We start from the raw sequence: 12,653 nt of genomic DNA on the forward strand, positions 1-12,653 counted from the left end.
TAAAATGTTGTGTTCAACTGCTGTCTATATATAGGGTGGCTAGGGAGGCCAGCGTTTCATTTTAACCATAGAAAAACGTGATTTTTTTTTTTCTGAGAGAACTGGGGGCGGGGGGGGGGGGGGTAAAAACAGAAAACGACTGTCTGTTTCCTAAGGCAAGGTCAGTCTGACTGGCTGAGGGGAATCGCTACATTCCCCGTGTTCTGTGCCGTTCCAGATGCTGGGAGGTGGAGAGACGTTTGGAAGCCAGTGTGCTCTTGAACCTGTTTGGGCAGAGCCGTAGAAGTATTAATCAGATTTCAGTGTTCGTCACAGGGCTGCTGTGAAATGGCCCAAAACTGTTGCCATACGAAATTTCACTTCTGTAAATCAGTGGCTTGGTTAGCTGCCGAGTTGCCGATACAGAGAAATTTCTCACTAATTCTGCCCCACAGTCTTTCAAAGGGAGGTTTTTAATAATAAATGGAAGTTATTTTTGGACAATAATTGTGTGAGTAACTGAAATTGGGTTTTTTCCCGGCTCTGTGTGTGTATCGGTTACCTTACGGTGGCTGAAATCGTGCTGATGGGTTAGCCCAAACAGGGACAGTGCCATGCGCTTGTCTGTAGAATAAAGAAGGGGGAGTCCGAAAGGAGCCAGCTATCACGAATCTGATGATGCTATATCAGAGCCCATTTGAATAATACTTGAAGCAGCAAGAGAAATCTCAGCTGTGGGGAAAGAATGTTCTGCTTTAGTTCCCCAGGGCGCTGAATGTCTCTGGTTTTCCCACCGGTGCCGAGTAACTCGTGTTCTGTGTTCTGCGTGAGCAGACGGTGCTGGTTGCTGGGAGGGAACGCTCTTCATCGGGTGGCATCTGCGAAGAAGCCGTGCTCTGCTCTAGAGAACCCCTAGCCCAGGCCTCGGTAAGAGTTCTGAAACCCCCCCTTTCCCGCCCCCAAGGCCTTAAACTGCATCATGGAAATGGTGGAGAAGACGCGGCGCTCGATGGCTGTCCTGCGGCGCTGTCAGGAGGCCGACCGGGAAGAGCTCAACTACTGGAAGAGGCGGTGCAGCGAGAGCACAGAGGCGAGAAAGGGAGGGAGCGAATTCATCTCGAGGCAGCACAGTCCCGGGAGCTCGGACTCCATTAGTAGCGGTAAGAGGGGGAGCCAACTGCTCGGCGCTCGCTGGAGGCTGTGGTTCCACAGCAGCGGGCTCCAGGCTTGAACCGAGAGGCTTAAAACCAGCCAGGGGGTGAGAGCTAACAGCAGCAGGGGGGAAATGTTGCCAGGCATCATTGGGTTGGGTATAGTGCTCTGGAACCTCCGCGCGTTAGTGAGCGAGTGGAGGGAGCGCACGCTTGTACGCTTGGAGGCTGAAAGGGTTTCTCTTTGCCCTGCTTTGGGAGTGTTTGATGGCTCTAGAACCTGTGAACCAAGTTGTTGTGAGTTTCAACTGCACCCAAAAATAGCGAGTTAAAAAAAATTGGAAGCATTTTTGCTTCCTCATAGCTGCCTGGAATTCTGAAATGGTTGAGCAGCTTTCTCCAAGCTTAGCAAAAATTCAACATTTCTCTACAGAAATAACCTTAAACTATTTAGGGAGGAGGGGGAATAGAGTGTGAAATGGTTGCAGCCATAATTATAAAGCCAATACCAACTGGCCCGCTGGTACCTCTGCAAGTACCAGGGAACTGTAGGCTTTGTTTGAGAAGCAGATTTTCATTAGGAAAAAATCCTTTTCAGCCAGCCAATGTAAAGCCATGAAGAAGTTGTACCTAGGAATGGCTACTCTTAACCAGCTGAGAGGCTCCGAGCCAGCAAGTCTCTCAGCTTGTGCAGCTTCCCAAGCCGCAGGAAGCAACGCAGGTTGAAGGACGTGCTGGCTGTGGGAGGCTCTGTGCGGACCCCCTACAGTACCACCGCGGACCTCAGCGCTCTGTGGACCACAGGTTGGGAATCACCTCCCTACAGCTTCCGATGTCTGATGTGTGTACATTTATCCGGTGTCACAGAGACTGTCCGGTTTGGCCATTGTACTGGCAGAGGGGCGTTGCTGGCACTTGATGGCATCGATCACATTAGTGGATGTGCAGTTGAAGGAGCCCCTGATATGGTGGCTGCTGTGGTTAGGTCCTGTGACGGTGTTGCTTGTGTAGATGTGTGCACAGCATTGGCACCAGGGTTTGTTGCAGGGATGATGGCTTTTACCCACAAAAGCTCATGACCTAATACATTGGTTAGTCCCTAAGGTGCCACAGGACTGCTTGTTTTTAAAGTTACCGACTAACACGGTAGTTCTAGCTGGCTCAGCGAAGTGGAAAAAAGGTGGTACTGAACACAGCCAGGCAGCAGATCTGTTAAGAACAGGGAGTGAGTAACGTTGAATGGTAGTTGTTTCTCAGAGCAGAAAAGCCTTTTAAAGCTGCTCAGGTAGCTACAGCCAGCACCAAGGTGTTAAAAAAGGCTTAAAAGAGCAAGAATCTTGTTGAGTTCTCCCTTAACAGGCGTAAGATCAAGAGCTGGAGTACCAGTGCTTTTAAGCTAGGGGGTGCAATTAGATCAAAAACCTCCAAGTCAGTGAAATAGCTGGTATGTACAGTGCCGAGTTTTGTAGAAACCTATTGAACAACAAACTCCTCATGTCTGCCTCTTCCGTTACCCTTTGACCTCAGTTTAATTTTTCTGATGTCATGTGAACCTTTAGTAAAACATATTTTTTTTAAAATACACCCCAAAGGGTTGTGTGTAAAAGCCGCACTACTACTGGCTTTCGAAAACCTCTCCAGCAGAAATATATCTTGAAAGTGCTGAGATCACGTGAAACCAACTAGAGATACTGTGTAGCAGCACCTCTCGCACTGGGTCCCCCTGGGTGTGTTGTGAGAGCTGTAAGAGAGGCATGGTTTGTACTTGTTTGACTGCGAGTTGCCTGTGAAAAGTGCTGTATTTAATGCAATACATTGTTAGGATAGATTGATGTTCACAATCATTGCACAGGGCAGATGTAAGATGAGGTATATTTATAAATACAGTCTGGGATTATAAAGTATCGGAAGATGAAATGGATTGTGCTGTGCTATAAATCATGCAGGACGCTAATTAAAAGTTCATTTATCATCTTGCCATTTGATGAATGGTCTGAGCTGCAGAAATCACTTGCTTGGGTTTTCACTAGGAAGCCTGGCGTGGTCCCTTGGTGCTGTAGTTAGGTTTCTAGGCCCTGTCTGCGGGTTCTCGTAGTTTTCTCACAGGGCTTGGAGTGCCTGTTTAAGCAGAATCATTCAGCGAGAGGAGACGCTGCTGAGCCACCTGTGTTTCTTGTTTCCGCAGATTCCCAGCGGGACTTCAGCAGCAGGTCAGGGGCAGGCTACGTTACTGAAGAGATATGGAAAAAAGCTGGTACGTACTGATCGCGGGGTCACGTGATGAGTTACCACAAGCTCACGGGGTAAATGCAGCGTGGGGGGGAGGGTGGCGTAGGGCCAGATGCAAAGTCGTGCTCGTAGAAAAGCATCTTGAATGTGGGTGGGCCTGGGGGCTGGGTGTGTGCTGGCCCAGCTTTGCACAGTGGCATGTGCCTGCGCTGACCACATACACAGGTGGGGGGTGCGGTTTGGGAGTTGGCCTGGCACCTTCCAGGCCTGCACGGCCCCACAAGGATCAGTCCCAGGAAAGGTGCTGGGACACCTTTGGGAAAACGTAGGTGTGAACTTGATGCACCCAGTGGCCAAATGTGGAGGTTTGGAGTAATGCCCTGGGGAGACTAATCCCATTGCCATGGAAACCAGCATCATTTCATCCACATTTATCTGGGGCTCCTCCCCCTTTCCTTGGGCCTACAATCTCGAATTTTTCGAGCCCGTTTTTTTCCCTTTCATACTCTTGACCTCCTGCCTGGATTTCCACCACTTTTGGTCTTCAGGGGCTGCTAGCTAATCGCTACTGACCAGAAGCAAGAGGCATCAGGGCTCTCAAAGGGTTGTGTAGAGCCAGGTGATGGATTCAGGCTGTTCCTAGTGTGGAGGCTGATCCTAGGAAGCATCGTGACCATGGGCACTAGGTACTCTTCTCGGCAGAATGGCCATGGCTTGACTTGCCTGTACCACTGAATTTCTCTCTTCCCCCTAGAGAGGTTGCCTCTTCAGCTCCAGGATGAGGTCCCCTGGCATGGGCCAGCATTCTTATCTGCTTATTGTGTGTCTAATGCCTCCACCCTACCGCTGTCATGTTCCCAGTGTCTCTGCCAGCTTGTCCCAGGCTGGCTTTGCCTGCCAGGCCGGTTGATGAGGGTGTTTTCTTCCAGAAGAAGCCGTGAATGAGGTGAAGCGCCAGGCCATGTCTGAGGTGCAGAAAGCTGTGGCGGAGGCAGAGCAGAAGGCATTTGAAATGATTGCGTCGGAGAGGGCCCGCATGGAACAAACCATTGCAGATGCGAAGCGCCAGGCTACCGAGGATGCCTTCCTAGTCATTAATGAGCAGGAGGAGTCTACAGAGGTAAGACGCCAGGGCCATAGCCCTGCAGATTGGGCGGGGTTCCAGGGTGAGAGGCTGGTAGGTGCCGGTTCACGTTGACTGGGAGTGGGCTGCTGTTTCTTGGATAGCAGAGACCGCTTAGAAATGATTCCGTTTGACTGGGCTGGGTTCCCTAGGGAGGGGGTGGAGTCTCCATCCCTAGAGGTGTTTCAGTCCCGGCTTGACAAAGCCCTGGCTGGGTTGATTGAGTTGGGTCGGTCCTGCCTTGGGCAGAGGGCTGGACTCCATGTCTCCTGAGGTCTCTGCCCTCCCTGGGGTTCTATGACATGCAGTGAAGTCTGCAGAAGAGGCTCAGTCCCTCATGAAACTGGTGTTGGAGACTCCTGACTTGGAGCAGCGCCACGATTGCTACCCAGGTTCATCGCCGTATGAAAGGGAAATCCGAGCGGCCGGGCACAGTTCTGCTGCACGTCCCTCTGGCGACGGCCACGCTGCAGTAGCTGATTTGGTTTCATTCCCTCAAGTGGTTTAACAAACGTTGCTCAGTTTTTCGTAATGACTTTAATACTGAGCTCTTCTCTAGTGCGTTCCCTCCCTAGTTCTCCAAGCACTTGGCCAAGGAAATCAAGAGTGGCCTGATATTAGGGGCTTTGTCCTGCATAGGCTGAGATTCCCCCACCTCCTCTGAAAAAGTGTCCCTGATTTGTCATCCTCATTGTCTCGTCACCCTCGCCATTATCCCACATGGGGAGACAAAGGCAGAGAGGGAAAGTGACTTAGCAGACCAAAGAACCCAGCTCTCCTGAGTCCCAGCCCACATACCCTTACCCACTAGGCCGTTCTACTGCCCGAAAGATGCAGCATTCAAGTTTGATTCCTCACTTCATTCCAGATGGGGTTCTGAGACTTAGGTGGCTCAATTATACATCAGTCTGTAAGGATGTGACCACGCGTCCGTCCGTCTGTCTGTGCAGTTAAATCCAGTGAATAACATCTTGGATATTGGGGATTGCTCTTACAAAACACATGCTGCAAAACAGAGTCATTTTGATATGAACACTTACCTGCACTCCACAGAGAGCCCCAGTATTTTTCTCATTGTGAAAACTCGTAAAGCCTAATGGAGTGCATGAAGTAGAAATGACAGTTGGGCAGGTAAATATACACACGGGCAAAGATGGGCGCGTACGTTCCCAACCGGACCCAGTCTGGAGGTGTCAGGTTTGCGTGTGAGTTCCAGCGCTGCAGTTTCTCACTGAAGTCTGGTTTTGAAGTGGTTTTGCTGAAGAATGGCTTTCGTGAGCAGGAGAGTATGAAACTTTCATTTGATTTTTCCGAAACTAAAGAAACACAAAACATACCCAGCAGGGTGTTTGCATGTATTCTAGATGCCTTCCGAGCTAATAGGCACCGACAGAAGTCCTCTCGGCTTCAGCCAAGAAAATAGCTCGGTCCATTCTTTCTCTCACTGTTTCAGTAATAGGCCTGAAGCTGTTGTAGGGGACGGTTCACTGGGCTCTCTCCATCGCTGGCAACATCTCTGCCATGCTCCCCGTCATTCAGCGGCTCAGCTGTGGGTTATCTTGGACTCCTTCCCTTCTGTCCTTGTCACACCCAGGCCCTCGCCAGCTGACACTCCACCACTTCCCCTGATGCTGATTTCAGCGTGCCCCGTGCAGTGCGTTGCGCGTGGGAAGTGATGTCACAGGGTTCTGGGTGGAGCTAATAGAGCAGGGAAACTAGTTTGGCGCTAGAAGTGTCATGTGAGGCACGGTGAGGGCCAGACCGGGAAGGGGGAATCCCAGTGACACTCGTTTTTTTTAAAGAGGACTCTTAAGATTCTCGCCACTAATGGAAGCAGGTAGGGCCAGAGCCACCAGACTGGGTCAGAGCAGTGGGCCATTAGCCCCGTGTCCTGTCTCTGGCAGCAGCCTGTGCCAGACGCTTCAGCGGGAGTGTACAGAACGTGGCAGTCATGAGAGATCCGCTCTTTCTATCCCCTCCCAGCCTCTGATAGAGTTTCGGGTCACTTGGGTGGTGGGTTGTATCGCTGAGCTGGGATTGGATGGCACTGCCTGCCAGGTCCGACACAGCTTGCACCAGCTGGTACACAGGCCCTCTTCGGGCTGAAAGGAGCAATCTGCTTCTTCCATATTATTCTGGAGAGACACAAAGCAAGGAATATAAAAGGTTGGCCCAGAAAGGTCTGTCTGAGGGGAGGGTGTAGCAGTCGCCAAAGCAGTGAAGGATGCGGGTGCCAAGGAGCGGGAGGAGTCGGTTACCATGACACCGAAGTGATGAAAGAAAAGGAAGCGAAGGGATGATTTTTAGGTTAAATATCGGGGCAACCCTGGGCTTGTGAGATCTCTTCAAGTGAGAGTTCTCCCAAGAGAAGTGGTGCAAGCACCAGCACGTGATAGATTCTGGAAAGTGTGCGGGAAAACGCTGGGCTGTCCAGCCAGGGGATCGCTTCGTGGCTAAGCTCGGCAGTCATTCTGTGGAGAGCATCATTCACTCACCCCCACGTTACTCCAGTGTATCCTGTGAGCCGTGAAACGCGCCGCTTTCGGCAGGAGTGTCAGCGGTTTTCAAGCTCTGACCCGTTTCTCAAGCTTTCCTGCAGATGTCAGTGAAGGATTTTTCCAGTCTCCTTCCGGAAGACGGATGGCTCTCCTGCGCGTGTTGACTCTAAAGCCATTCCACTGCCAAGCAGCGGAGTTAGGCTCTTAGCTACCAGCCACGCAATTATTGCTAGGAGCAAACAGTGTTAGGCACAAAACTGCCAAGCTCCTGCTGACAGGCACCTTTGCTGCCAGCCTTGCAGCAAGAGGGACGTGAGATGCCATCTGAGAGATCCCTGAGGCAGCTTCACTTCCTGCTCCCTTAGCAGCTGTTTGTCTCCACAGCGCCAAATCTAATCTCTAAAGGAGAATGTTTGTGTGTTTGTGCGCTAATAACTTGGACACTGTAAGAGCTACCGCAACCAAACTTTGCATGGGGTAACCTTTCCTCCAGGAGAGGGCTTTAAGGGACTGTGGGAGGGAAGAGCCTTCCCCGGGGCTGCACGGAGCTTGGCAGTGCGGGGAGAAGCGGCTTCCCGGCGGGGCCAGTCACTCACTAAGGCCAGCGGAGGGTGGGCTCGGGCACCAGCGGCAAGCGCGTGGCTCCCTTCCCCCTCCCTCTCCTCAGGCTCCTCACCTCAGTTATATCAACTGCCAACTTATATTTCAACAATGTATCCTGCCAAAGCGCCAGGACAGTCACTTCAAGGAGCTGGAATGGATCTGGAGACATGGCCTTTCACATGGACAGCTCTGTGTTGCGTGTTCAAGAGTGGGAAGTGGAAAATATTTGTACATATTTGTTAAGAATAATGAACCAAAAAATATAATTTACAATAAAGCTTTTGGTGATAACATGTAAAATTGGTTGTTTTGTACTTTTTTTTAATATATTTTAATCCCTATAAAACTCAGTGCAACTTTTCTACCATTCAAAAAACGATGCTGGGCGACTGTTTTTCTACGTTTTGTTCCTCCACTTTCCCAAGCAGTGCCAGGTAACGCCCGCGCCCGCTAGTTTTGAATTAAAGCGCCGTGCCAACAAGTCCCCGACCCTTGTGGAGGGAGGCCGGCAGCGGCGCTGGAGTGGCGCAATCTACTCCAAAATAACGGGGGTGTTTAAAGATGCGGAATGGCTATTTCAAGATACTTCTGGTGTCCAGACATAGCCTTCCAGCCCACCAGGCCCTTTCCTTGCAGTACTGCCTGTGGCAGTGCCCTGCACTCTGGGCTCCTTCCCTCCCAGGGAGCCCCAATCCCCTCTACCCTCCCTGCTTGGTGACCAGCTCCTGCCCCGGGGCAAACCGTATCTGAAATGGCCACTCCTCATTGGCAAGGGCGTGTGGACCTGCTGCCCTGGCTGCCTCCTTGCAGCCCTAGTACCGCTCAGGCCTCTGTATCAGGCACAGCCTGGGAGTGGGGTCAGGTCAGGGCACCCCAGCTCCTGCCTTTCCGTAGCCGTTCTCTGTAGCTTCCCAGGTGGCCAGGTTTCTCCTGCTGCACAGCTGTGCTCCTCTCCACCCTTGCAGCCTTTTTCTAGGGCCCAGCCTGGCCCGAAGAGGCTGACTGCTCCCTGCCCTTGTTGGCCAGGGTAGTGCAAGCCTCCTCTGGCTCGTCTGTAACTCTCCCCCACTACCGCACCACTACAGCGATGGTTCCTACGTGTGGGCTGAGATGTCAGGGGCTACCAGCTGGGCACAGTCTGGCAAGTTATTCTCGGTCGAGCACAGAGGCGTGGGCTGTTGGTGGGCTGCGAGGTGAGGGAAATGGCTAGAAGGGGGGATTTTTTAATCTGTTTCGTCTGGGAGAGCAGTGCCTGCAACCCCTGCAGGTGTCTAGCAGCCCTCCAACTAGAGCACCGTCCTTTGAAATAGATTTCAGTGCCGGTGTGTTCTCTCTTGCAGAGCTGCTGGAACTGCGGTCGCAAAGCCAGTGAGACGTGCAGTGGGTGCAACATTGCCCGCTACTGTGGCTCTTTCTGCCAGCACAAAGACTGGGAGAGGCATCATCGGATCTGCGGACAGGGAATACACAGCCAAGCCAAGCCAACCGGGCGATTGGCAGCAGCCACTGCCAAGCCAGCTGATGGGGTTCCAAGTCCTGCCCTAGAGAAGACCTCTGCAACGACCTCCCGATCCTCTACCCCAGCTTCCGTGGCAGCAATAGACACTAATGGACTCTAAATCTTCCATTCCCTTCAGTCTGTTTTATACCTTGTCCTGTTTTCACACCTAAAAGACACTTCTGCTCCACGGAGTGTTGTCAAGACGCCACTGGCCACGCCAGAGCCCTAATGCTTCAGCTGCTGTCTGTGGGGCTTGGTCTGTTTTGTTATAATCCATCAGCAGTGCTTAGGAACCAAGGCCAGCCTAGCCAGTGGGACCGCAACGCCCCTCATTGTGAAGTCTTGGCACCTGAAAGCACATCACTTCGACCGAGAGGACTGTGGCCGCCTCCTCTTGGTCTTAACTGAACTTCCTTGGGAAGGCACTCCCATGTCCTGCCTTGGCATGCAGGAGCACCCGGACAACCAGCACGCCGTATCCAGGGATGAAGTGTGGTGATCTCCTTTCTGCTGGCTGGCTGGGCCACCGGCGCAGCCTCCCCATGCAACTTGCTGCCCCTCCTCTTTCACCAGATGCATACTTTGCATCTGCCCAGATGGCTTTACACCTGCTAACTCTGCAAGGAACTGCCCGCCTGAGCAAATCTTCCACCCAGGGAGAACTTCTCACAATAGGAAATCCAGGTTTTTGGTCACAGATTTCTGCTTTTCCCCAGGCCTGAGCTCGCATGGACTGGAGGGGATGGGCATTCCCTGGAGAGGAGAATTCTGCACTGTAGAGGAGGGAAGCCAGACACGTCTCCGGGCCGAGAGGAAACAGCTGATCTTTGTTATATGGCCCATTTGTTCATCCTGTTCTCTAACCGGACAGTCCGTTGTTCATCAGTCAGCTCAGTTTGGAGCCCCCGTTCTCCGTGTTTGCTGATTATTTCAGACCAAATCTTGACTTGTCATTGTGCCTCCTGGCTGGATTGGGTTACTTTCCTGTGCAGAAAAGATCTTCCCACTGCATGGAAGCTGCTAGTTTTAGACTTGGCTTAATTTCCACTCTGAGTATCCACGCGATTACAGGGGATCGTTCGCAGCCGATTCAAAGGAAAGTCTCCGCGGTTTGCAGCGTGTTAATTTATGCCTAACTGGGATGACTAGAGCTCTGGCATGGGCTTTGCTCTCGGCTGCAGTCCAGGCAGAGATGTGCAGCCCAAGGAATACCCCTGCTTGCACTGCACTAGAGTGTTTTAAACCGGCGAACGTCGTCCTGCCCGTCACTCAAAGCCTGCTCTCGAGAGGGCTGCCCAGTAGGGTGCCATCTCAGGATCTGGTCCGGAGGGAAGGTTGGCTCGGTGCACACAGTTTACCTAGAACTCCTGAGCCCTGTGAGAGCTTGTTACGTGTGCAGCTACCGCAACAGGAATCGGAGCATGTTCATGAGTAAGGCCTAGCGTATCCATCTCCTTTGGGGTTTTATTTCGCAGAGGCGGCTGCTGCTGTTCTGTGACTTATGGGTTGGCGCCAAGCAAGGCAAACGATTCCCAGATTGTTTGGTCCCTTTGTAGAAGGGAAGCTGGCAATGGAGATGGAATTCAGTGTCTCTTAGGCTCGCAACAGCGACGGGCTTGCAGATGGCTGGTGGTGATCTAGCAGGTAGCGAGCAGGCTGGCCGCTGTGCTCCCTAGGGAGTGTCGTTTGGAGCCTGCAGCCTCCAGGAATGAAGTGCTTAATTCACGTCTCAAATCTCTCAGCTCGCAGGCGCAAAACTCCCCATGGCTGAAATTCCATAGTAAGAGCCTCTTGTTTTTATCCCGGGAGAGATGGTCAGTGCCACAGTTCACAGCATGGATTCGGATACGGCGTGCAGGTAGATGATACGGATGTTAAATTTTAGTTAATCAGCTAATTGAGTAGTTGATGGAATTTCCATCGACTACTCGATCAGTCGATTGGAGGGGGCACTTGCTATCCCGGCTGCGCCTCTGCCCTTTAAATGTAATAAGAGTCCCACACCTCTGCTCATGCCATTTCCCCCACTGTGCCTCTGTTTCCCCTATCCCCCACAGAGACAGTATTGGGGGAAACTGGCTTTTAAGCCTACTCCCACCAGCTCCTGCTCCCTCCCCCCCATTGCTGCCTCTGATACAAGGGGGGAGCAACTAGTCGAGTAGTGACTCGACTACCTGATAAGGCTCATCAGGTAGTCAACTGGTCGCTTACATCTCTTGTAGATGAAAGAGCTACTTCTCCAGTACAAACTCTGCTGCTTCTTAGCTGTACACAAATCCGGATTGCAGGGTGCAGGGATAATTGCTGGCGATGTTCCTTCCTCGTCTGAAGTCCTTCCCTATGGATGTGGGCATACCTACCTGAAGCACAAGCTGGGGCCGTGTCTGGGGAGGAGGCTGTTCAGTAGCCGTCTGTATCCACCTCCGAGAACAGCTGATGCCTCCCAGACAACGGAAACCTATTTGCAAACAGTTCTTATTCTAAGGAAGGTTCTCATCTCTGTTTCCTTCATCTCCTGTGGCTGTTCAGTGTATTTCTGCTGAAACCGCACCTCTAGTGTGAAATCCCTACAAAGTCCCTTTCTGCTTTTAACCGATCGGACCTTTCCAGTGATGATCCAGTATTCCTCAACGTTGAGCTGGGTTCATAAAGAACAGAGAAGCTGCAGAGTATGTAGTTTTCATGAAACTACCCTGCATAACAGAGGGCTGGATTCTGCGCTCCTTGTTCAGTCAGCGCACCCAATGAGAGGGTTGATTAAGGACCCTTTTGCTACAGTGCTAATCCTGAAAACTTTTACCATGGCCTCCAGTAACTACATAACATTGCCTCAGAAGTTTGGCGAGTCCACTGTATTTTGCTACAAGTACTGATGCGTTAGTTGACTAAGGCCAGTCACTGTAAGATCAGACCCCAAAAAAGACAAGAACAATACCGTGCTATAAGGAATTGTTTGTAAATAGTCTTCCATCGTTTTCATGCAGCTTTGATGGCTCCTTATGTATTAAAGTAAAAATTAACCCCAGTGTAAATAAATCAAATACTAACAGTCATGATTAGAATGATTTTTTTTAAACATGGAATGATAAATGTGAAATTCTGGTATGGGAAGACTTGTTGGATTGAGTTTTCTATATTTTGTCATTTAATTCTGTAATAGGAATTTGTTAATTCCTGGGCATAACTTATTTAATGTACTGTATAAAGGAACCCGAACTGTTACAGATGTATTTAGTTTGTTCTACTCAAAGTAGTCAATAAAAAGACTATATTCATCTTACAGCGCCGCCTCCATCTCTCTTTCAGAATTTTATCATGATCCATGCAATAGGCTTAGGTTCCTTGAAATGTCTGTAGGAACAGTGCAACCGTGTTGTCAGGTTATGGCTAATAAGGATTGTGGGAAGTGAAAGCAATTGTCCACTTCAAAGCAGAGAAACCAGTCTTCTTGACACATGCCTGGAGCACAAAGTGAGTCCCCAAAGTCAAGTACAAATGCAGAGTTCCAGCCTGAGTCATGCATAGAGGTTTTTCTAAAGAGAGGTTTGATTTTTGGTACCAAAGCCAAG

General features: G+C 50.9%; 1 protein-coding gene across 5 annotated transcripts in view; it reads left to right on the forward strand.

Moving 5' to 3' along the window:
* Nucleotides 1-12,364, forward strand: part of CBFA2T2 (CBFA2/RUNX1 partner transcriptional co-repressor 2) — a 100,443-nt gene extending 88,079 nt beyond the window's left edge. For 3 of the 5 annotated variants that reach the window (XM_075901503.1, XM_075901504.1, XM_006134185.4), the window contains exons 8-11: nt 944-1,139; nt 3,316-3,384; nt 4,289-4,479; nt 8,924-12,364. In XM_075901503.1, coding sequence (XP_075757618.1) covers nt 944-1,139; nt 3,316-3,384; nt 4,289-4,479; nt 8,924-9,202 — 735 coding nt within the window. In that variant the 3' untranslated portion in view covers nt 9,203-12,364. Of the gene's footprint in view, nt 1-943; nt 1,140-3,315; nt 3,385-4,288; nt 4,480-5,350; nt 8,903-8,923 lie in introns of those variants that run through there. The other 2 variants (XM_075901505.1, XM_075901506.1) reach the window with 2 other exon arrangements.
* The last annotated feature ends 289 nt before the right edge of the window (nt 12,365-12,653 follow it).

Source organism: Pelodiscus sinensis, chromosome 18, assembly GCF_049634645.1.
Source record: "Pelodiscus sinensis isolate JC-2024 chromosome 18, ASM4963464v1, whole genome shotgun sequence".
Classification (NCBI taxonomy): Eukaryota; Metazoa; Chordata; order Testudines; family Trionychidae; genus Pelodiscus; species Pelodiscus sinensis.